Source organism: Notamacropus eugenii, chromosome 3 (genome assembly GCF_028372415.1).
Source record: "Notamacropus eugenii isolate mMacEug1 chromosome 3, mMacEug1.pri_v2, whole genome shotgun sequence".
In the NCBI taxonomy this organism is placed as follows: Eukaryota; Metazoa; Chordata; class Mammalia; order Diprotodontia; family Macropodidae; genus Notamacropus; species Notamacropus eugenii.
In genome coordinates, this window is record NC_092874.1 from 279240528 (window position 1) to 279265132 (window position 24605).

Here is a 24605-nt window from a genome sequence, read left to right on the forward strand (position 1 = left end):
AAAACCAAGAAGCTGCTAGAATTAATGGAAAATTCTGAAAATGGAGGAAAGAAGGATCTATTTTGCTGACTTTTTTCCTCCTCCTCTATTTTTTCTTTATTTTTTTGTTATAAAAATTACTTTTCTGTTATAATCCTTTTGTTATAAGGAATAACCTTCCTCCTGTGGGATAAGGAAGAGGAAGGGAAAGGAGACATTGGGAAAAATCAAGATAAAAGATACACATAAAAACCTATCAAAAGAAAAATCAGCTTATTAGTGCATACTTCTTCACAATGAAATAGTTTTTTTAAAAGCTTAAAATTTTAGCTGATTGTGATCCTTAGGTCCCTTTCTCTCTATTTTATTGACCCACATATGTCAATTGTAAATTTTTGCTATTTACTTCTTCCTGACCTTAAATATTATCCACTATTCCCTACTGAATTGCACTTTATTTCTTCTTTTGAGCAGCTAAATGATGCAGTAGATAGAATTCTGGGTCTGGAATCAGGAAGACCCAAGTTTAAATCCACCACCGTGCCTTCCTTGGCTGCTCCCAAATTTGGTCTATCTTCTGAGCAACAGCTAAGGAGTTACTGAGCTCTCTTCTTCTCCTTGGTGATAAGCGATTGAGGAAGCAGATATTGTAGCTGAGTAATGATGTCTTCTTCCCCTCCTTTTTAAACAGGCTGCAAGACTAGCAGAATGTCAGAGAATGCTAGTGGCAATTGAACTTAGTACGTACTTAAATGATTCCAGTTTTTCCCTACAAGCTGTGGTTCAGTGCTATGGTCTCTTGGCTCCTCTAATCTTTCACAATATTGTTCTGGTACCAGCGATCCAGGTAAAAGCAGCTGATGATGGAGGATGTGTTTTGGGAATTGGGAGGGGGAGATAAAGGTAGTGTCTCCTTTGTAGAATGAAAGTTAGTCAGGAACAGGAAGGAGCCTCATGCTGGTGTGGGGAATGGAGTGAAGGATGGAGAGAATGGAAGTGGGAAAAATGTCCAGGAGGCAGGAAGTGAATTGTTCTTGGCCATGCAGCAAATTAACACGTAAGGACCATGTGTAGATTATTAGGGCATTCTGAACTCTTCCATGTGGTTTTTCCATACTTCAAATTTCACCTTAATCACAAATAACTCTGTGTCATGTAGTGTCACTTTTTTTCCCTTGAAAGAAGGCACACGTGTGCTCAGGTTGGACTCAGAGAGATTGGTTTCTACCATGACCTTCTTACAAGGATCTAGATAAATCAAGGTTTGAGTCAAAGCAATATATAGCTTGTCCTTGAACTTACTTGCTCTCCCTTGTGAATTGGCACTTCACCAGTCTGGCAAATAGGGGATGCTGGTACAGGGGTTGGAGGAGGGCCTCAACTAATTCAATATTCAAGATGGTGTCCTGAGAGTAGAGGAGACTATCATTCAGACAATGCCCACTCTCCTTCTTGGATGATCATATTATCATAAAACCTTAAGGACTGGAGGGAATTGTAGAAATGATCAGGTCTAGTCAATGCCTGAGCAAGAATATCTTCTACAAATGGCCCAGCAAGTAGTCATTCAGCTCTGTTTTGTGTTTTCAGTGATAGGAAACTGGAGAGAGAGAGAGAGAGAGAGAGAGAGAGAGAGAGAGAGAGAGAGAGAGAGAGAGAGAGAGAGAGAGAGAGAGAGAGAGACAGAGACAGAGAGAGACAGAGACAGAGACAGAGAGACAGAGAGAGACAGAGACAGAGACAGAGAGACAGAGGCAGAGAGACAGAGACAGAGAGAGAGAGAGACAGAGACAGAGACACAGAGAGAGACAGAGACAGAGAGAGACAGAGAAAGAGACAGAGAGACAGAGAGAGACAGACACAGAGACAGAGAGAGACAGAGAGACAGAGAGAAAAAGAGAGAGAGAGACAGAGAAAGACAGAGCCAGTGACAGAGACAGAGAGACAGGGAGAAAAAGAGAGAGAGAGACAGAGAGAGACAGAGCCAGTGACAGAGACAGAGACAGACAGACAGAGAGAGAGGGAGGAAGAGACAGAGAGAGAGAGAGAGAGAGAGAGAGAGAGAGAGAGAGAGAGAGAGAGAGAGAGAGAGAGAGAGAGAGAGAGAGAAGGAGAGAAAGAAGGAGAGGAAGGAAGGAAGAAACAGAGAGCTTTTTCTGGGCAAAAAAATTCACGTTTATTTAAGAAAACAAAGTTAGTGGTCTACACTCCACTCAGTATAGTCTGAGACCCCAACCTATAGAAGTCATAAACATTTATAGCTTTCTTGATTCCTGTTTGGTGAAAACAGAAGGCTGATGTTAGACAAATTTGTTCTCTTTGACCTCAAGCAGGATTTTGGGGAAAAGGATGTCCTTTTTTTGCAAGGAAGTCAGAGTAAATGACTACATTTTAATACAAAGATGATAATAGTCAAGATGATTAATAACCACACACTATTATAATGATTATAGTTATACTGTTGTACTCCTTATAATGATTACATTCACACTCAAGTTAACTAATACAGGAATTTTCATGGGATTACATCATAGTTTGGTTACACACAGGTTTTTTTTTTTTTACCTGGGATTATGTCTTTACTATAAATCATGTAGTTATTCCTTATCCTAATACTTATAGCTGATAAATGATTGCACAACAAGACATTCAAGACAGGGATTATTGATTTTTCCCATTTCAGAAATCACTTTTTCTGTTCATTCTTTTTTTGGATCCCTCCAATGGTTGGCAAGATTTTCTTTATGTTGTGCCAAAATTCTGATTCTGTGCAGTTTCTGCTTGGCACCCCTTACTTTAGTCTTCTGGAATCAAAGAAAACAAGTTTAGTACAGAAGGAAACTAATTATATCAAAATACAAACCATATAGTAATAGCTACCTCTATCTAAAAAAGTTGTCTGCATCCACTCAGATCACTGTGGTAGCCCAGTGAGAGTAGCAGGCTTATTCTATCATATTGGTAGAGCCAGTGGTTGTCAGTATCTGGCCATGACAGGCTTTCAAAGGTCCTTCTATGGTATCTCTCTTAATTATTTAAAACAAAGGAATAGAAATAAGGTGGCCTGGCCTCGATGTCATGAGAGTCCTCAATACAAAGTACAGCTAGAGTTGAAGTTTTAACTCTGGCTATGCTATCCAGCTCATTAAAGGGACCATCCAGTGAGCCTCTCAGAGAGCTTCATTGGCTGACTGCCATCTTGTCTATCTGTTACCGTAGCCCTGCTGCAATGGTGCTCCTTCACAGCCACTGGTTCTTGATAATAAAATGTGAGTCCTTGGGTCATAGGTGGCAAAACAAAGATGATAGAAGGAAAACTGAACTACTGATTGATTTTCCTGCTATGATATTAAAAACCCCCTACAATTCTCAGTGTACAACATCAGTGTAACATTTCCCACTTCCTGGCTTTACAATTTGCATATAATGAGTAGGACATTTGTTTACAGATGATCTTTATATATATATGAAATGTTTTTGTTTTTCAGATCCTAATTAAGTGTTTGGTGGTTTTGCAAGAAATCCCAAATGTTAACTTTCCCAAGAGACAGACAGCGAATTATGAGAGTATCCAGCATATGATCGCGTGTTCTGTTTATTACACGACAAAGGTACTCATCTGGTGCTGTGACCCAGGGTTCAAGAAGTGACAACATATTGAGGGAATGAGAAATCTCCTCTAGAAGGTGCAGTCAGACCCTGTGATATTCTTCAAAGTGTAACAAATGACACTTCCTATCAGGAAATCAGTCTGATTAAAATGCTTCTGATGTTATTGTCCAAGTGACCTACTTCTAGATAAAATATTAAAGAGAAAAAACGCAAGGGATGAAATGAAGAATCTTCTGATAAAAATGCAGCTGATCTTGTGAAACTTTCATGTTTTATTTTATTTTATTTTTTAAAAATAGAATTATTTTATTTGTTTTCAGTGTTTGACAGTCACTTCCATATATCTTAGATTTTTTTCGCTCCCACCTCCTCACACCCCTCTCCCTCCTCACTCCCTCCCTGAGATGGCATACAATCTTATATAGGTTCTACAGTACATTCCACAGTATATCCAGTTCTACAGTATGTCCAGTTCTGTAGTTCTCTCTCTGGATGTGGAAGGCATTTTGCTTCAAGAGTCCACTGGAAATTATTGAAGTCCATGCATTTCAATGAAGTACTAAGTCTACCAGAAAAATTCCTCACACACTGTGGTTGTTGATGTGTACAAAGTTCTCCTGGTTCTGCTGCTTTCACTCAGCATCAGTTCATGTAAGTCTTTCCAGGCTTCTCTGAAGTCTTCCTGTTCACTGTTTCTCATAATACAATAGTATTCCATTACATGCATATACCACAACTTGTTCAGTCATTCCCCAGTCGATGGGCATCCCTTTGATTTCCAGTTTTTGGCCACCACAAAGAGAGCTGCTATAAATGTTTTTGTACAGATGGGACCCTTTCCCATTTTTATGATCTCTTGGGGATACAGTCCTACAAGTGGTATTGCTGGGTCAAAGGGTATGCACATTTTTGTAGCCCTTTGGGCATAGTTCTAAATTGCTCTCCAGAATGGTTGGATCAGCTCACAGCTCTACCAGCAATGAATTAGTGTTCCAACTCTCCCACATCTTCTCCAACATTTATCATCTTCCTGTTTTGTCATGTTAGCCAATCTGATAGGTGTGATGTGGTACCTCAGAGTTGTTTTGATTTGCATCTCTCTAATCAATAGTAAGTTAGAGCATTTTTTCATATGACTATAGATAACTTTAATTTCTTCCTTTGAAAATTCCCTGTTCATATCCTTTGACCATTTATCAGTTGGGGAATGACTTGTATTCTTCTACATTTGACTCAGTTCTCTATATATTTTAGAAATCAGGCCTTTATCACAGACACTAGTTGCAAAAATTCTTTCCCAGTTTTCTGCTTCCTTCCTAATCTTGTTTGCATTAGGTTTGTTTGTGCAAAACCTTTTCAATTTAATGTAATCAAAATCATCCATTTTGTACTTCACAATGTTCTCTATCTCTTGTTGGGTCATAAATTTTTCCATTTTCCATAAATCTGACAAATACACTATTCCATGCTCCCCTAATTTCTTTGCAGTATCAATCTTTATACCTGGATCATGTATCCATTTGGACTTTATTCTTGTGTAGTGTGTCAGGCATTGGTCTATGCCCAGTTTCCACCATACTGTTATCCAGTTTTCCCAACAATTTTTGTCACACAGTGAGTTCTTATCCCAGAAACTGGGTTCCTTGGGTTTATCAAACAGTAGATTACTATATTCATTAACTACTGTGTCTTGAGTACATAACATATTCCACTGGTCTACTCCTCTGTTTCTCAGCCAGTACCAAGTGGTTTTGATGATTGCTGCTTTATAATACATTTTGAAATGTGGCAGGGCTATGCCACCTTCCCTAGCATTTCATTTCATTAATTCCCTTGATATTCTGGACCTTTTGTTCTCCAGATGAATTTTGATATTATTTTTTTCAGCTCTAGAAAATAACTTTGTGGTAGTTTGATTGGTATGGCACTAAATAAGTAAATTAACTTAGGTAGAATTGTCATTTTTATTATATTAGCTTGGTCTACCCACAAGCAACTGATGTTTTTCCACTTACTTAGATCTGACTTTATTTGTGTGAAAAGTGTTTTGTAATTGTGTTCATATAGTCCCTGGGTTTATTTTGGCAGGTAGACTCCCAGATATTTTATAGTGTCTACTGAAGCTTTAAATGGGATTTCTCTTTCTATCTCTTGCTGTTGGGATTTGTTAGTAATATATAGAAATGCAGATGATTTATGTGGGTTTATTTTGTAACCTGCAACTTTGCCAAAGTTGTCTATTATTTCGAGTATTTTTTACTTGATTCTCTGGGATTCTTTAAATATATCATCATATCACCTGCAAAAAGTGATAATTTAGTTTCTTCTTTGCCTATTCTAAATTCCTTCAATTTCTTTTTCTTCTCTTATTGCTACAGCTAGCATTTCTAATACCATATTGAATAACAATGGTGATAATGGACATCCTTATTTCACTCCTATTCTTATTGGAAATGCATCTAGCTTGTCCTCGTTGCATATAATACTTGCTGATGATTTTAGGTAGATACTGCTTATTATTTTATGAAAAGTTTCATTTATTCCTATGCTTTCCAGTGTTTCCAATAGGAATGGATGTTGTATTTTGTCAAAAGCTTTTTCTGCATCTGTTGAGATAATCATGTGGTTTCTGTTAGTTTTGTTGTTGATATGATCAATAACGCTAATAGTTTTTCTAATATTGAACCAGCCCTGCATTCCTGGTATAAATTCTACCTGATCATAATGTATTATTCTCATGATAAGTTGCTGTATTCTTTTTGCTAATATCTTATTCAAAATTTTTGCATCTTTATTCATTAGAGAAATTGGTCTATAATTTTCTTTCTCTGTTTTGGCTGTTCCTGGTTTCGGTATCAGAACCATATCTGTATCATAAAAAGAATTTGAGAGGACTCCTACAGCAATTTTCGCAAATATTCTATATAGTATTAGAATTAACTGTTCTTTAAATGTTCAATAGAATTCATTTGCAAATCCATCTGGCCCTGGAGATTTTTTCCTAGGGAGTTCATTGATGGCTTATTCAATTTCCTTTTCTGAGATGGGGTTATTTAAGCACTCAACTTCCTCTTCTGTTAATCTGGGCAATTTATATCTTTTAAAATAATCATCCATCTCATTTAGATTGTTGAATTTATGGGCATATAGTTGGGCAAAGTAATTTCTAATGTTTTAATTTCCTCCTCATTAGAGGTGAGTTCACCCTTTTCATTTTTGATATTGATAATTTGGTTTTCTTCTTTATTTTTTTTAAAACAAATTGACCAAATGTTTATCAATTTTATTGGTTTTTCATAAAACCAACTCTTACTTCTATTTATTTGTTCAATCATTTTCTTAATTTCAATTTTTATGAATCTCTCCTTTGGTTTTCAGTATTTCTAATTTGGTATTTACTTGGGGATTTTCCATTTGTTCTTTTTCTAACTCTTTCAGCTGCGTGCCCAATTCATTGATCTCCTCTTTCCTCTATTTTATTCATGTAGGCATTCAAAGATATAAAACTTCTCTTAAGAATTGCTTTTGCATTATCCTATAAGATTTGGTAGGTTGTCTCATTATCATCATTCTGTTGAATGAAGTTGTTGATTGTTTCTATAATTTATTGTTTAACCCACTCCTTCTTTAGACTTAGATTGTTTAGTTTTCAATTAGTTTTTGGTTTATATTTCCATGACCTATGATTACATACAATTTTTATTGCATTATGATTTGAGAAAGATGCATTGACTATCTCTGCCTTTCTGCACTGAATTGTGAGGATTTTATGGCCTAGTACATGTTCAATTTTTGTATATATGCCATGTACCACTGAGAAAAAAGTATATTCCTTTCTATCCCCATTCAGTTTTCTCCAGAGATCTATCATATCTAACTTATCCAGAATTTTATTCACCTCCTTATCTTCTTTCTTGTTTATTTTGAGGTTAGATTTATCAAGTTCAGAGAGGGGGAGGTTGAGGTCCCCCACTAGTATAGTTTTGCTGTCCATTTCTTCCTGTAACTCCCTTGACTTCTCCTCTAAGAATCTGGATGCTATACCACTTGGAGCACATATGTTTAATAATGAAATTGCTTCGTTGTCTGTGGTGCCTTTTAGGAGGATATAGTTTCCTTCCTTATCTCTTTTGATTAAATCTATTTCTGCTTTTGCTTTGTCTGAGATTAGGACTGCTACCCCTGCTTTTTTTATATCAACTGAAGCAGAAAATATTTTGCTCCAACTTTTTACCTTTACCCTGTGTGCGTGCCCCCATTTCAAATGTGTTTCTTGTAAACAACATACTGTTGGATTATAGTTTTTAGTCCAATCTACTATCCATTTCTGTTTTATGGGAGAGTTCATCCCATTCACATTCATAGTTATGATTACTATCTATGTCTTTCCCTCCATTCTCATTCCCCTTGTTTATGCTTTATTTCTCCCTTCTTCCTTCCCGTCTACAATAGTTTTAATTTTTGACCACTGCCTCCCTCAATCTTGTCCCTTCTTTCAGTCCCCCTCCCTTTTAATCCCCTTTCCCCTTACTACTTCTTCCCTCCCTTTTATCCTCCCCTCCCTTTTCTTTCCCCCTTCCTCCTACTGCTCATAGAGTTAGTTGTATTTTTATACTTAACTGAATTTGTTGTTCCCTCTTTGAATGCAATCAGATGAGAGTACCTCTCAAACAATGCTCATCTCCTTCCCCTCTTTCCCTCTGCTGTAATATATTTTTATGTCTCTTCCTATGATGGAATTTATTTTTTCTGCTTTCTCCTTTTCACATTTCCTATTACAATCTCTTCACACCCTTAAGTCACATTTTTTATCATCACATCATGTAATTCATATCCACTCCCTCTATCGATGTATATTCCTTTTATATTTCATAGTATACAATTGTCAAGATTAACAAATATCATCTTCCCTTATAGGGATGTAAATGGCTTGCCCATATTGAGTAACAAGTTTTTCCCCCTGTTTACCTTTTTATACCTCTCTTGAGACCTGCATTTGAACATCATATTTTCTACTCAGTTCTGGTCTTTTCATCAGGAAGGTCTGGAAATCCCTTATTTCATTGAAATCTCCTTGCCTCAAATATTATGCTCAGCTTTGCTGGTTAATTAATCCTTGGTTGTAATCCCAGCTCCATTGCCTTATGGAATATCATATTCCAATTCCTTTGATCTTTTAATGTATAAGTTGCAGGGTCCTCTGTGATCCTGACTGTAGCTCCTTGATATTTGAATTATTTCTTTCTGGCTGCCTGCAGTATTTTCTCCTTCACTTGAGAGTTCTGGATTTTGGCAATGACATTCCTTGGTGTTTTTAGTTTGGGCTCCCTTTCAGAAGGTGAGCAGTGGATTCTTTCAATGATTATTTTGCCCTCTGGATCTAGGACTTCTGGGCAATTTTCCTCGATGATTTCTTGGATGATATTGTTCAGACTCTTTTTTTAATCATAGCATTGTGGTAGACCAGTAATCCTTAGATTTTCTCTCCTCAATCTATTTTTCAGATGAGTTGTTTTTCCAATTAGATATTTTACATTTTCTTCTATCTTTTCATTCTTTAGATTCTGTTTCACTGATTGTTGATGTCTCATAGAGTCATTAGCTTCTACTTGTCTGATTTTAATTTTTATCAAATTGTTTTCTTCAGTTAACTTTGACATCTCCTTTTGCATCTGTCCAATTGTTCCTTTTAAGGAGTTATTTTCTCCAGGTAGGCTTTGTAATTCTTTTTCCATTTGTCCAATTGTCTTTTAAAATTCTTCTGTGATTTCTTTTTTTACATTTTTAAAGTCATTGGTCAGTTTTTCTTCTATTCCTCTAATTTGGCTTTTAAAATTCTTTCTGAGCTCTTCCAAGAAGGCTCTCTGTGCTTCACACCAGTTCATATTCCCTTCTGAAGTTTCAGATTGGAGTACATTCTCAATGCTGACCTCTTTGGTATTTGTGTTTTGCTCCTTGTCCCCACAGAAAGATTCTATGGTCTTTTCTTTTTTGCTTTGCTTCTTTCTCATGATAATCACCCTTTTCCTGGATTTTAAAGTAGGTCTCTGCATCTGGAGCACAGGGGGCTCTGTCCCACAGTTCTTGTGCTTAGAACTTGAGGCTTTGTGTGTTGTGGACCCTGGTTCCTTCAGCTAGAAGCTAAAATGCTGCAGCTCACCTGGTGCTGCACTGGCTGAGGCAGAGTAAGAAAAGCAGAGGCCAGGTAAGGTCTTTTTGGTTTTCCCTGCAGTTACCCTCGAGGTAGCTCATTAAGTGTGGGGGAGGGTTGGTCTGGACACAGGAGGTCTCCTCTGCTGAGCTACTGCATAGGCAAGCTGAGTGGTTGGTGATCCCGTCTCTGCTTGTGTTTTCTTGATTCCCCTGGGATGCTGAGGCACACTTGGGGTCCTCGTGTTGACAGTTGATGGCTTCACCCCCCTGGGGCTCAGAATCTTCTTCATGTTTGTTGAAGTGGGGCTGTCTGGGACAGCTCTGGTCCCCTTCAGCCATAACAATAGGGAGACCCTCCTTAGCCATCTTGAGTCTGTTTACCCCTTCTGCTGCTCCCACTGTTCTAGGGTTTTTCCTGGGGAGATAATCTCTTTGCTCATCAAGGCCAACAAGAGGAGAAAGATAGCAATTACTGATCACTGTGCCTTCTTGGCTCCTGGAACCCAACTTTCATGTTTTAAAAAAGATAATTATGTCAGTGCCAGTGCTACATGTGAGCATATAAATTTATTTTTTTAAGCTTATAATCTTGAGAATATCTGCTAATATTCCCTATGATCATGATCTACTTGTTTGTCCTCATTGTAGATAGACACAAGTGAAGAAACTGATTGGGGGATGTTGAAGGGGATGTACTGTGGCACTGGGCAATAGGCTGGGGTAGGACAGTGGGAAAGGGTCCATCCACAAGCCTGACTTTGATACTGACCTGGCTTCTCTTGAGAGAACTGGGCCTAGTATGTGGTTTGGTTAAGGCAGGGCAAGTAGATGTATTTAAGCATTAGTGGGACCTATTTCCATTTGAGTTTTGACACCACTTAAGGGCTCTAAATCTTGAATCCACATATTTTAAAAGTATATTCTGATAACTATATTTCAATATAACTAGTTTCCTCTATGATTCTCTGTATTTTATGTATATAACAACAACAACAATAATAGTCAATATTTATGTAATATCTGTAGTATCTGTGTAGATACTGTGCTAATGATGAGACTGATGCTGGTGATAATGGTAAGCTAGTATTTAGTAGTACCATAAACATTTTACAATTGTTATTTCATTTGATCCTCACAGCAATCCTGCTAGGCAGGTTCTATTATTATATCTCCATTTTACAGAAGAAGAAACAGAGGCAAATAGAGGTTAAGTGACTTGCCCAGGGTCACACAGCTAGGGAGGGTCTGAGGCTGGATTTAAACTCAGGAAGATGAATCTCCTGACCCTAGGCCCAGTGCTTTATGCACTGTGCCCACCTAGCTGTCCTCATTTAACCACATTATTCTGAGAAGGCATCCCATAGGCTTCATGAGATCACTCAAGGGATCCATGACATCAAAAAAGTGAAGACCCCCTTCTACTGGTTAGATAAGAATTCTAGACTCTACAGATATCTGTCTTTCTATGGGAGGAGCAAGAGGAGGAAGAGGAGAAGGAAGAAGGAGATACCTAGGAGGAAGTGGTCCAAGAAATTTGTTGGAAACAATCAGTTTGACAGGAAATGGTGCTTTTTCATGATAGCAGTATTCAGCTGTTCCCCCAAGAGTGAAGCTGATATGTTTGGTCTTAAAATCACGGTTATGCAGAGTAGTGAAATATGCACTGAGTTTAAGAGGTCTGGTTATCCTTCCTCCTCTCCCTCCCCCATTGGTTTTGTCCAAACTGGTGATCTCATTGATACAGCAAGCTCCCAGCAAGGAAACTCACCCTCACAATGGAGGTTGGCACCTTTTCTGCACATTACCACTTTGGAAATTGGCCGGTCTATCTTAGAAACTGTGGAGGTATCATGTCTAAAGTTCCAGATCTTTCTCAAAGTCAAGATGATTTCTTGTCCCACAGGAGCTTTTGCATACATAAAAAAGCAGACATTTCTACCATGTTTTAAAATTTGTAAAGCACTTTATGCTGGTAAATTCTTGGAGGGCAGGGACTGTCACTTGCCTCTTTTTGTATCCCCAGTGTCTGGCATATAGTAGGTGCTTTCTATTTAATTTACCCATCATCTCACTTGAGCTTCAAAATAGCAGACATGCTTACAGCTCTTATTATCCTTATTTTAGGAGAAGTTAAATATCTTCCCTGTAGTGGGAAGATAGTGTCAGAGGCAATATTTGAATCCAGGTCAGCCCAAGTCCAAGGCCAGTATTCCTTTCATTATGCTAAGTTGCATCTCATTATAGACCACAAAAAGAATGCTTCTGCACACATAGACCACCACTTAGCACACAAGGATCCCCATGGGTCACATATTGACGTAGTTTTAAAAATGTTCTCTCTTAATGTCTTTTATTTTGTTAAATATTTCCTAATTATATTTCAGTGTGGTTCAGGCCACATTTGGGAGTGTTGTGGGCACATGGGGCCCGCAGCTACCTTATATTTTATACCTCTGTTCTTTGGCTCTCCTTGGAATCCTGTTCTTTATAGGAAGAGTAAAATGGTCAATCCCAGTTGGGATTCACATGGTTCTCTTCCATTTTCAAGGATGTAAAAAAAATGACCATCTTGTTTAGATTTCTCAAATTGTCTTTTCTAAGTGGCAATGAATTTTGGAAAAAGTTGCTAGAATTTCAGATGAAGAAGCAATCCTGTGATCCACTATCTTTCATGTTTTCATTAATTTTGTTATGACACTTTTCATGGTCTGGAAATGCTCATCCTGAATGTCTTTATTTATTTCTCTTCTTTAGCTGTGGAGAGGCAGGTGTGGAATGGTTGATAGAGCCCTGGGTTCAGTCTCTTCTTTGTGTGACCCTGCAACGCTGGGTACTAAAAGTTTCAGACTATGAGTTTCCTTATCCAGAAGTTCATAATACTGATGAAATCACAGGACAGGGCCTTCCTACCTTGGCAGACACATGAAATATCATCGTGTACACACACACACACACACACACACACACACACAGATTCCCTAGCAACTTGATTTTGAAGAAGAAATCTCTTCAACATTTGCACACCAAGAGAATATCACATGTCATAAAAACCAGTCTCCAGACATGTTGGCAAGCAACAATTGAGGGAAATAGAAATCATCTAATCTTTGTCTTTTAGCATAAAACATTTTTCTGCTGCATCAGTTTACCAATTAGCATGATTTTTCAACCTGGAAGAAAATGTGGCCTCATGAGGTTATGACTCGACTTTCCTAAAACTGTACTTGATGACAATGACTCAACAGTTCCATGATTCATAAGAAGCTCGTAATTGGCAATCTGGACCCAACTGCCCATGAAGTTGTCCTTTTTTCAGAGCTTGATGTGGAGTAGAAGGAAGAGAATTTGTACTCTGGATGGATCCTCTTAGGCTTATAGTTATCAGGAATTTTCTCAGTGGTACCAGAAACTCCTTGTCTTCAGTCTATGGTGCTCACATCAGCACCTCAGGAATAAACTCAGAGACATCTTTGCTCATCACTTTGCCTAGCACAATTTATAAGCAGTCATCCCCTTTACAGTCTGGGAAGGTGTCTGGTGCAGGGGTTCAGGGTAAGGCTCTACAAAAGGGGAAGCATATATTTCCTTCTGTGTGATGGAGCATTGCATTCCCACTGAAATTCAGAGGAGAGTTAGGCAGTTCCCTTTCAAGGTGCCTTCTTAATTTTTACTAAACATCACTCCCCAAAACTTTACAAGATGAGTAGGCAGCTGGATGGAAATATGTCATCAGCACTGGCCTCTAAGTCAAGAAGACCTAAATTTGAGTGATTCTGGTTGCTGTTTGTTGTTCATTCATTTCAGTGGCATCTGACTCTTTGTGACCCCATTTGGGGTTTCCTTGACAAAGATACTGCAGTAGCTTGCCGTTTCTTTCTCCAACTCATTTTGCAGATGAGGAAACTAAGTCAGACAGGATTAAGTGATCAGCCCAGAGTCACATAGCTAGTATCTGAAGTCAGATTTGTATTCAGGGAGATGAGTCTTTCTGACTTCAGGCCCAGTGCTCTATGACCTTGCATGTTCTCCAAATTCTCTCTGATTTAATTTCCTCACCTGTAAGATGGGGATGATAATTCCTCCTACTTCCCAGCATTGTTGTAGAATCAAATGAGATAAAGAATGGAAGTGAGTACTTTGCATACTATAAATAAGGCCTATGTAAGTGTCAGTAGTAGCGAAAGGCATTCACTTTTAGCAGAATCGAGTCCCAGAATGATGTGTCCTGCTCAAGGATATTAGAAAAAAACATTCAATTAGGTCTATTCCATAAAGTCATACAGATCAATTTTTGTTGATTGTTGACAAATATAATCAGGAGCTGATTTTTGTTATTATTATTATTATTTTTTTGTTTTCAATGTTCTACCATCACTTCTACATATCTTAGATTTTCCCCTTCCTCCCCCCTTCTCCCCTACCTCCCCCCTCCCTCCCTGAGATGGTATAAAGTTTTATATAGGTTCTATAATACTTTCTTATTAAATACATTTTCACCTTAGTCATGTTGCATAGAAGAATTAAAATGAATGGGAGAAATCATAAAACAAACCAAAGCATAATACAAAAGAAAATGATCTGCTTCATTCTGAGATAGAATTCCATAGTTCTTTCCCTGGATGTGGAAGGCATTTTGCCTCGAGAGACCATTGGGAATTATTTAAGTTCTTGCATTTCAATGAAGTACTAAGTCTACCAGAAAAATGCCTTTCTCACTGTGGTTGTTGCTGTGCACAAAGTTCTCCTGGTTCTACTCCTTTCACTCAGCATCAGATCATATAAGTCTTTCCAGGCCTCTCTGAAGTCATTTCTTATAGCACAATAGTATTCCATTACATTCATATACCACAATTTATTCAGCCATTCCCCAATTGATGGGCATTCCCTTGATTTCCAGTTCTTGGCCACCACAAAGAGGGCTGCTATAAATATTTTTGTACATGTGGGACCCTTTCCCATTTTTATGATCTCTTGGGGATACAGTGCTAGAAGCAGTATTGCTTGGTCAAAGGGTATGCACATTTTTGTAGCCCTTTGGGCATAGTTCCAAATTGCTCTCCAGAATGGTTGGATCGGCTCACAAGGAGCTGAATTCTTGAAGAAGTTGTGCTTGTCAGTAAGCATAATCTTTTCAAAAGTATCATCACTGCATGCCAGTGGGCTCTTACACTTCCAAAATTCATGTGTCTTCTAAAGGTTTTGAAAAAAAGAAAATGATGCATGTTCCTTGCAAAGATCCAGGTGCATCATCCCTCAAAGAGAAAGTAATAGATGTTTCTTTTTAGGTGCTGCGTTCGTGGAAGGAATTTGAACTTGCAGTGATAATTATAAATTTCGGGAAAAAGTTGCTGGATACCTCACAAGGGTTATTTTCAAACATCGGTAAAACTTCCTTTAATGATGATGAGCAAGAAGAAGTAACAGAGGAGGTGATTTATTTTTCATTTTCCCTTCATATAGATGCTTTCTTGGATATTCATAAGGGACAGGTGATGGTTGGGGGGCTGCTCGTAATAGTTTGAACAGCAAGAACTTATGTATAGTATATGGATAGAACAACTTTTCATCTTAAAATTGGATGATGATTTTTAGTTTGGGTTTCAAATATATATGTATGCACACATGCAGTATATATGTATATATGTTTATGTATCATATACCTAATTTTGTCATTTTATACACACATGCATGTATATATGTGTGCATATACACATCTACACATGTGTGTATGTATGTGGGTACATACACCATATTGCGCCACATAATTGTCACCGATGTGAAAAATGACCAATGTCTACATGTGAGTTTTTAAAATTTTCTTTTTCTGTGTCAGTACCTTTCATGGATAAATTGGATGAAAGTTTATTACTATTATTACTGTTATTCAAGTTTATTTATTTTTAATTTTCAACATTTTCTTCCATAAGTTTTAAATTTTCTCCCTCTTTCTAAGATGGCATACCATCTGATATAGGCTCCACATATACATTCCTACTAAACATATTTTCATATTAGTCATATTGTATAGAAGAATTGGAACAAATGAAAGGAACCATGAGGAAGGAAAAAAAAGAAGAAACAAACAAGAAAAGAAAATGATCTGGCTTGCTTTGCATTCACATTGCTGGCTGTGTGGCCACAAGCAAGTCATGTGACCTCTCACTGTCCCTTGGTTCTTTCTCTGGATGTGGATGGCATTTTTCATCATGGGTTCTTTGGAATTGTTTTAGGACCTTGCATTGCTGAGGAGGGCTAAGTCTTTCAAAGTCAGTATTTTGAAAAGACAGGAAAACTTAAAATGCTTCATCTTTTTGGTTTGCAAGAAGATGTTTATGAACAGAACAGGAAATTTTTTTTAAAAAAGCAACTTTTTGTTTCTCCATTTACATAAACTAGTATTCTTTAGGACTGTTTCCATTAGGCACATTGTCACTTAAAGGAAGAAAATGAAAATTAGGAATGTAAGCTCTCACATTCATGTCCTCGAATAGAATTCATTTATTAATGATATGCAATCAAATCTAAAAATTCTATCTTTAGTTTTTTAGATTTAGAAAAAAATGACTTGAAAATGTAAGCTTTCAAAGAGTCGGCCTTATAACTTAGTATTATTATCAGCAATTTGGAAAGTATTTTATTGCAAGGACACCACCAAATTTTTGTTTAAGGTGAAAGGTTCCCCTGTTGTTAAAAGTCAAAGAACCACGTTGTTGAGCGATGTGCATCATTGCCTCCAAAGCGTTAGTTTTATTTGCTAAATACAAAAATCAGATTTTGACAATATATTATCTGTTTGGGTGTGAAATGTGTAGCAGTAGAGTGTGACTGAGGTGTCTAAGTCTGTGATGGTGCATTCCTAGGGCATCTCTGTGAAGAAAGTGAAGAAGTCCAAGGGACAGGTTGTCATGCTGGACAAAATCAGCGAACAGCTCAACCTCATGGAAGCTCAGCTGCTCAAACTGACGAAACAGTGTAAGAGCTTCCTTCTTTCCCTGCACCTTTGCTTCACTTTCTTTTACATTAAAGGATCCTCTCATCAAGTACATCAACGCGGAGCATTTGGGTAGGGTGGTGGGCAACAGGACTGTGCATTAGTGGTTTATTTCAACAGGAAGAACTAGCTGCATTAGGTCAAGGACTGTTCTCCTTTGATAAAAGGCCAGGGTACTGGGCTCAATGCTGAACATTTTTGTTGCTCAGTCTTTTCAGTCGTGTCTGACTCTTCATGACCCTATTTGGGGCTTTCTTGGCAAAGATACTGGAGTGTTTTGCACTTGCCTTCTCCAGCTCATTTTACATATGAGGAACAAAGGGAAACTGGGTTAAATGACTTGCCCAGGGTTGTATCGCTAATAAATGTCTAAGGTAGGAATTGAACATATGAAGATGAGTCCTTTCGATTCCATGTTCATTACTCTGTCTTCTTTCAACAGGGGAGAGTTTTATTTTTTCCTGAACAGATCAGACTTGTGGATTTGCCAAATAGGACCCTAACAGGGTCTTAAGGAATAAAATGGAACCGACACCCTGAGGATGAGGGCTTTTCTGAGCTATTTGTGTGGGGTTAGAGCAGCCATTTGAAGATTTAGGTGAATTCACCTGGCCCTGGGAAGTCAGTAAGCACCTGTGGAAAGGCCTGTGCTTTAGGGATGTGACCAGGGGTGGACTCCTTCTGGGCCCACTCAACTGCTACATCTTCTCCTGTGCCTGCCTAGGCAGCATCTCAGTGACCTGTTTCTCCCAGTTGTCTACTTTGTTTTTTTCTCTTCCTACATTTGGTGACATGGTAGATAGAACAGATAGAGGGCCAGCCTTGGAGGCAGGAAGGTCTGAATTCAAGTTTTGTCTCTTGACATCTGCTGACTGTGTGACCACATGCAAGTCGCCAGACCTCTTACTGCCCTAGGCAGCTAAGGGAAAAGGTAGAAAAGAGTTGCTGGTCCTTATAAGTGGGCGGAGTTTCCGTGCCTAGGAGTTTGATGCAATGAAGTCACAGCTTTGAACTTTCCTTCCCATCCCTTATCCCCACTCGTCCATTGTCCTTTTCAAGTTAAATTTGGAGCCAGTGTTCTCTCTTCTTCCGTTCTTAGTCAGTAAAGAGCCCAGAGAAGTATAAACCTTTATTTTGATTATACTTAAATAAAAACACCTTGAAAATATAGTGTATTTAATTCGACTTATTTTTGGACATGACGAATGAGGAATTTGTGTTGCTTAACCATGCATATTTGCTACAGGTTTGGTTTCTCTTTCTTTTTTTCCATAATGGAGGTGGTGAAGAGAGAGAGAAAGAGAGAGAAAAATTGATTGTTAATTGAAAAAATAAAATAAAAAATTAATTGCATTCTACAAATATGAATTAATCACGTTGCAACATAAATAAAATAGGAATTCTAATTTAGGTACAATAAAGCCTTATTTTTTCTACAATTATTTTAACTAACACTTATGTTACCATTTAAAGCATATCAGTTCTTCACACATATTTCATCTGAACCTCCCGGCGCCCATGTGAGCTAGGTACCACAAATATTATTATCCTCATTTTACAGATGGGAAAACTGAAGATTGGAGAAGATAGGTGATTTACTTATAGCCGTCTAGCAAGTAAATCATTAGAGCTAAGACTCAACTCCAGTTTCTTCTGGCTCCTTTTCCAGTCTTCTATCCTTTGAGTCACACTGCCTCTCCCTTGTTATGTTAAAAATCTATGTTAAGCAAGATGTAATTATAATTTAGGGGCTTCTACACTCTGTGGTCAGTTATACATGTCAGTTATTGAGCAGGGTTCTATATTCCCTTTATAACATTTTGCTTAATATAACTTCAGACTCTCCCATGTTCTGAAAATAATAGACTTTAATTACTAAAAACTCATTAGTTTCTCTTTGTCTCCAAAAGTCTCATGATATACAGTTTACTTGAAAACGCATTATGTGGAATGAAGGCACATGAGTTTTTCTTCTCTATCACCCCAAGAAGTAATTTATCTATCTTTGTTTTTGTATTACTTAAAATATTCAACTTCATGTTTATTTGTTTTAATTTAGATCCCTCTGTTGAACTCACAGGAGCAGAGGATCCTCTTTTCCTCTACCCTATAATATTAACTTGGACACTCAGAGGTGCCATGAGAGAAGGTAAATGCCTTTTGGTTCCTTCACATTCACTTTGTGGGCTTAACATTCCCCACTTTGCCTTTGGTTTCATTATATGAAAGGGACCGTAGCCAACAGATACCAGATGCAAAGGCTTGGGAGAGTCTTCATGGAGCCGCATATTGATAATGACTTTTGCTATTGAGCAACTGGGCACCAACAAGTGCCTTTCTATAGTCTTCCTCCAATAGTCTTTAAATCACATTTAGCATCATCAATGCTATATTTCTGATAAAAAGTATCAGGCTAATTTAAAGGATAGGCATGAATAGCTCTTTCAGCCAATCACATTATGAATAAAATCCTTAAGAGACCTTTCTTCATGGACTGATCTCATGAATGTGTTTAGAAAGTGAATGATGGAAAGTAACTACTTGTTTGACCTCAGAGAGTATTATTATCTGAGCCATTTACTCTTGTAGGTTTTTTGTAAAGTAAGAAATCTAAAAGGCAAATTCGTAAAATAGCTCATGATCAACAAAATGGCTTTAACCTGATGTATTGAATTCTGTTGCTTATACAGTAATGAAATTCAAGAATAAACCTCGTTTTCTGGAATTCTTTGTTCAAGTTATGACAAAATGTATTCATGAAGAGAAATTTAACTACGTGGTGGAGATGTCATATACTGTTCAAAATTACCTAAAAAGGTACTCAACATCAGTATTGAAAAATCTAACTCTTTTGTAGGATTTTTCTTGTGGGTCATAATTATAGATCTTGCAAACTAATGTTTGATCATCAAAACAAGGAAATCTTTCTCCCAGACAAGCTGTTGAAGTCACAAATAATTCAGAGATTTTTATTTGCTTTTTTTGTTGTCGGTAATCCTTCATTAAATGCCTGATAACTAGTAGACATCGCATAATCTAATAATACCTCATTTATGTGTATAAATAATATAATACAACAATGCAACAGTAATACATAATCTAATAATACATAATTTTTTGATAAACTTTCGTCCTCGTTTCTTGAGTAGCAAAAAATGTCCTTTTCTATAGTCCACTGAATTTGTATGACCAGGAATGCAGTAGATGAATGTCTATTAATTTTTAGTGAAACTCCTTGGATAAATTAAATGATTAAAAGATTTTTTAGGCCCATAATCCAGTTCCAGTCCATCTTTTTTGTATATTCTGAGAAATCAGAAATAGGTTGGGAGAAGTAATTTTGCCTTAATATTTATGAGAATGCATTAACAGAACATGTATGGCTTTCCTAATTTAATTCCTTAGATTGTGATTAACTTATTGTTATTAGGAGAATTATTAGGAGAATTCACAAGTTTATTTCTGTTATTTCTGTATTAGGAGAAATGACAACTTGCTTGGAATAAAGAAAGCTCACGTTGCAGAAAGTACCCCAGCTAGTGAAGACCCAAAGAAGTATAAGGCAGCTACCATGGAGATTCAAAGAGTAAATTGCATGCTGATTTCTCATTTTAAATGAAGCAATGCACACCTGAATAAGAATTCTCTCCTTTATTTAAACGTGGTTTATGGAGACAATGGAGAAAATCCAAAGATTTTCCTACCATAAATCTTGCTTTTGAAAATAAAATATAGCTTGCAACATCAAAAAGGGAAAAGGTGGTAAATCTATTTAAATTCACAATAAGTATGTACATTTCTTGAAGTGACACTAATAACTAGTGTAGGTATAACATTATCGTTATGTACAATAATGCACATCAAGGTTTCTTTTGTTGACTTGGTAAATAAGTTTAGTTCTGAATTTCCTTCCTTCCTTCCTTCTTTCCTTCCTTCCTTCCTTCCTTCCTTCCTTCCTTCCTTCCTTCCTTCCTTCCTTCCTTCCTTCCTTCCTTCCTTCCTTCCTTCCTTCCTTCCTTCCTTCCTTCCTTCTTTACCTCCTTTCTCTCTCATACAGAAATGTGACCCATTAATCTACTGTTACAGGGTGTTCTGGAGAGACCCCCAGGTCTCTGACTCCCAGAAAGTTGGCTGTATCTCTTCCTGCCTCTTCTGTGGAGCCTTGTTCCTTTCCTTATTTTCAGGTTTGGTGATTGATTCATTGTATTCAATCACAGCTCAATCCTCAACCCATAAAGCATCCCTCTCCAGGACACTCTTCTTTTCCAGCTTCTTTTGAATTTCATGTAAGTTACAAAAACAACTCTGTAAGGCTCTTTAATTTTTTTTCTTTTTCATTCACATTCATGTGTAATCTTCTGGGGAAGAGACTCCCCCTACCCAAACAGATCTTTAACTTCATGTATTGTCTCACTGATTATTAATAGTAGGAGAGGCAGATAATAGGGACATAGACTTCTCCATGGAAGACCCAGAACACAATCTGAATTGAGGAGAGAGAGATTCCCCTTGGATGGAGAGGTCCTAGAGATTTTCTTGTGTGTGGAGGGTATCCCACTGGTTATTTTGAGTCTCATCATCCTGCCAGATCCAGGCCTCTCTTGGACAGCTCTAATAATTATGGCAGCTAGTTGATGCAGTGGATAAAATACTGACCCTGGGGTCAGGAGCACCTGAGTTCAAATCCAACCTCATACACTTCTTAGATGTGTGACTCTGGGCAAATCACTGAACTCTGTTTACCTCAGTTTTCTCATCTGTAAAGTGAAGTGGAGAAGGAAATGGCAAGTTGCTCCAGTGTCTCTGCCAAGAAAACCCCAAATGAAGTCACAGAAAGTCAGATACTACTGAAAAATGACTCAAAAACAATAACAAAATAATTAGGAGGTTTGTCCTGGTATTGATTTAAAATCTGCCTTTATGTATTACTCCTCAATCTACCCTTTGGTGGCAACAAAACAGATCTAATCCCTCCTCCCTACTACAACACTTCAGATCTTTTTATTTTTTTTGGCCAAATACAGAACTTTTGAAAACATTTTTTAAAAATTAATTAATTAATTAATTTAAAATTTTCAACATTCACTTCCATAAGATTTTGTTTTGAATTTTCTTTTCCACCTTCTCTTCCCCCCTCCCTGAGAAAGTATGCAATCTGAGTCAGGGTCTACTTATATGTTCATATTAAACATATTTTCATATTAGTCATGATGTAAAGAAGAATTAGAACTACCTGGAGGAATCACGAGAAAGAAGAAATAAAACAAAACCACAAAAGAAGCGCTTCCCTCTGCATTCAGACTCCCCATTTCTTTTTCTGGATGTGGATGCATTTTCCATCCTGAGTCTTTTGGAGCTCTCTTAGGTCCTTGAGTTTCTGAGAAGAGCTAAGTCTAACAAGGTCAGCCATTGCACAATGTGGCTGTTACTGCGGACAATGTTCTCCAGGTTTTGTTCCCTTCACTCACCATCAGTTCATATAAGTCTTTCCAGGATTTTCTGAAGTCCCCCTGTTCATCCTTTCTTATAGCACAATAGTGTTCCATTACATTCATATATCACAGCTTGTTCAGCCATTCCCCAAGTTGTGGGCATCCCCTCAATTTCCAACTCTTTGCCACCATAAAAAGAGATGCTATAAATATTTTTGTGCATATGAGACCTTTTCCTGTTTTTATGACCTCTTTGGGATGCAGCCCTAGAAGTGGTATTGGTGGGTCAAAAGGGGGAAAACAGTTTTGATGTCAGTCTCTATTTTGTTGTACTATGAAAGCAATGGATTGTAGTTGCCTATGATAAGTTAGCTTTAAAAATGTGCCCAAGTCACTCTTTTGAAAATTTGTTTAATCTGTACCATAATTGGTTGTTTTTGTCATCTTCCAAGGCCACAGATTTACAAGTTGTGAAGCTAAAATTCAAGAAAAAAGATGCTCTGAGAGAATATTTTAGCAAGCGCCTCTCACTGTCGGAACTGCCAGATCTGGAAAAGTAGGTTCATTTCTCAGAAATGTATTTTTTTCTGTTTTCTGAATTATATAAATCCTGAATCATTTTACTTATATGAGAAAATTTTGCTGGACATTGGTTTTTCATGTTTGTAAACTTTGAAAGTGGCTACACTTGTCATTAGTCTAAGAGCACTTATGTTAGAGGCCTGGTCAACATTTTTTCAGCTGGTCTTTCTGAGCCTCTAAATTATACATGTTTTTTTGACATTAACATATTTTACAGAGAATTTAAAAAGTGACAAGCTCAATGGTGTTTGTTTGTCTTTCTTATATATATTCAGCATTCTAGAGATGGATGAAATTTTTGTCCCATGTTATTACGGATTTTAGCCCCTAGTATAGGGGATTGGGCCTTGAATTGGGGAAGACCAGGAGGAGCTCAGGTTGGACCTTCTGATTCTGGGTCATTGTACGACCCAGGCAATTCTAAGACTCAAGCTACAGAGTTTTAGTGATCCTTGGCAGTGGCAGAGGAAGTTATTCTCCCATTACCGTTAGAGTCAAAAATTCAGGCCTAAATTCTGGGTGTTCCAAAAGTCTTAGAGCAGCTTTAAGCTGTTGTGCATCTATTCTCTGTATATCTATTCCATTCCCTCTCTCATTTTCTCCCCCTCTCTGCCTTTTTCCTCTTCTTTCCTCTCTCTCATTCACACACACAATTCTTTATACCTCGTGTGAAACCACATAATTCAGCTAGCATAGCAGTAACATGAGATTCAGAGAAATCTGAGTCTGAATGTCTTTCCAATGCAGTGTATTCATAAACAAATAAGCTCCTTGCATGGACTGATGGGAGCTGATTTTTCTGTGTAGGACAATGGTGGGAGAGGTACTTTCTTCTCCATTCTGTGACTTTAAGCAAGTGACATTTTAAAAAATTTATTTATTTAACTTTTAACATTCATTTTCACAAAATTTTGGGTTCCAAATTTTCTCTCTATTTCTTCCCTCCCCCCACCCCAAAACACCGAGCATTCTAATTGCCCTTATTACTGATCTGCCCTTTCTTCTAACATCCCTCCCTTCCCTTGTCCCCATCTTCTCTTTTGACCTATAGGGTCAGATAACTTTCTATACCCCATTACCTGTATTTCTTATTTCCTAGTAGTAAGAACAATACTCTACAGTTGTTCCTAAAACTTTGAGTTCCAACTTTTCTTCATCCTTCCCTCCCCACCCATTCCCTTTGGGAAGCAAGCAATTCGATAAAAGCCATATCTGTGTAGTTTTGCAAATGACTTCCTTAATAGTCGTGTTGTATAGGACTAACTATATTTCCCTCCATCCTATCCTGCCCCCCATTGCTTCTATTCTCTCTTTTGATCCTGTCCCTCCCCAAGTGTTGACCTCAAATTGCTCCCTCCTCCCACTGCCCTCCCTTCCATCATCCCCCCGACCCTGCTTATCCCTTCTCCCCCACTTTCCTGTATTGTAAGATAGGTTTTCATACCAAAATGAGTGTGCAGTTTATTCCTTCCTTTAGTCAAACTGATGAGAGTAAGCTTCATGTTTTTCTCTCACCTCCCCTCTTTTTCCCTCCACTGAAAAGTATTTTGCCTGCCTCTTTTATGAGAGATAATTTGCCCCATTCCATTTCTACCTTTCTCCTCCCAATATATTTCTCTCTCACTGCTTAATTTCATTTTTTTGAAGATGTGATCCCATCCTATTCAATTCACTTGGTGCTGTGTGTGTGTGTGTGTGTGTGTGTGTGTGTGTGTGTGCGTAATCCCACCAACTACCCAGATACTGAAAAGTTTCAAGAGTTACAAATATTGTCTTTCCGTGTAGGAATATAAACAGTTTAACTTTAGTAAGTCCCTTATGACTTCTCTTTGCTGTTTTGCTCCTCTTCATTCTTG

General features: G+C 37.7%; 1 protein-coding gene across 3 annotated transcripts in view; it reads left to right on the forward strand.

Annotated features, from left to right (window-relative positions):
* The window catches only part of CFAP54 (cilia and flagella associated protein 54), a 313535-nt gene that overhangs the window by 98088 nt on the left and 190842 nt on the right, over nucleotides 1–24605 (forward strand). For all 3 annotated transcript variants that reach the window (XM_072655644.1, XM_072655643.1, XM_072655642.1), the window contains exons 25-32: nucleotides 671–826; nucleotides 3468–3590; nucleotides 15030–15173; nucleotides 16605–16716; nucleotides 18795–18884; nucleotides 19426–19552; nucleotides 20216–20321; nucleotides 22620–22723. In XM_072655644.1, the coding sequence (XP_072511745.1) occupies nucleotides 671–826; nucleotides 3468–3590; nucleotides 15030–15173; nucleotides 16605–16716; nucleotides 18795–18884; nucleotides 19426–19552; nucleotides 20216–20321; nucleotides 22620–22723 (962 nt within the window). The remainder of the gene's footprint in view (nucleotides 1–670; nucleotides 827–3467; nucleotides 3591–15029; nucleotides 15174–16604; nucleotides 16717–18794; nucleotides 18885–19425; nucleotides 19553–20215; nucleotides 20322–22619; nucleotides 22724–24605) is intronic.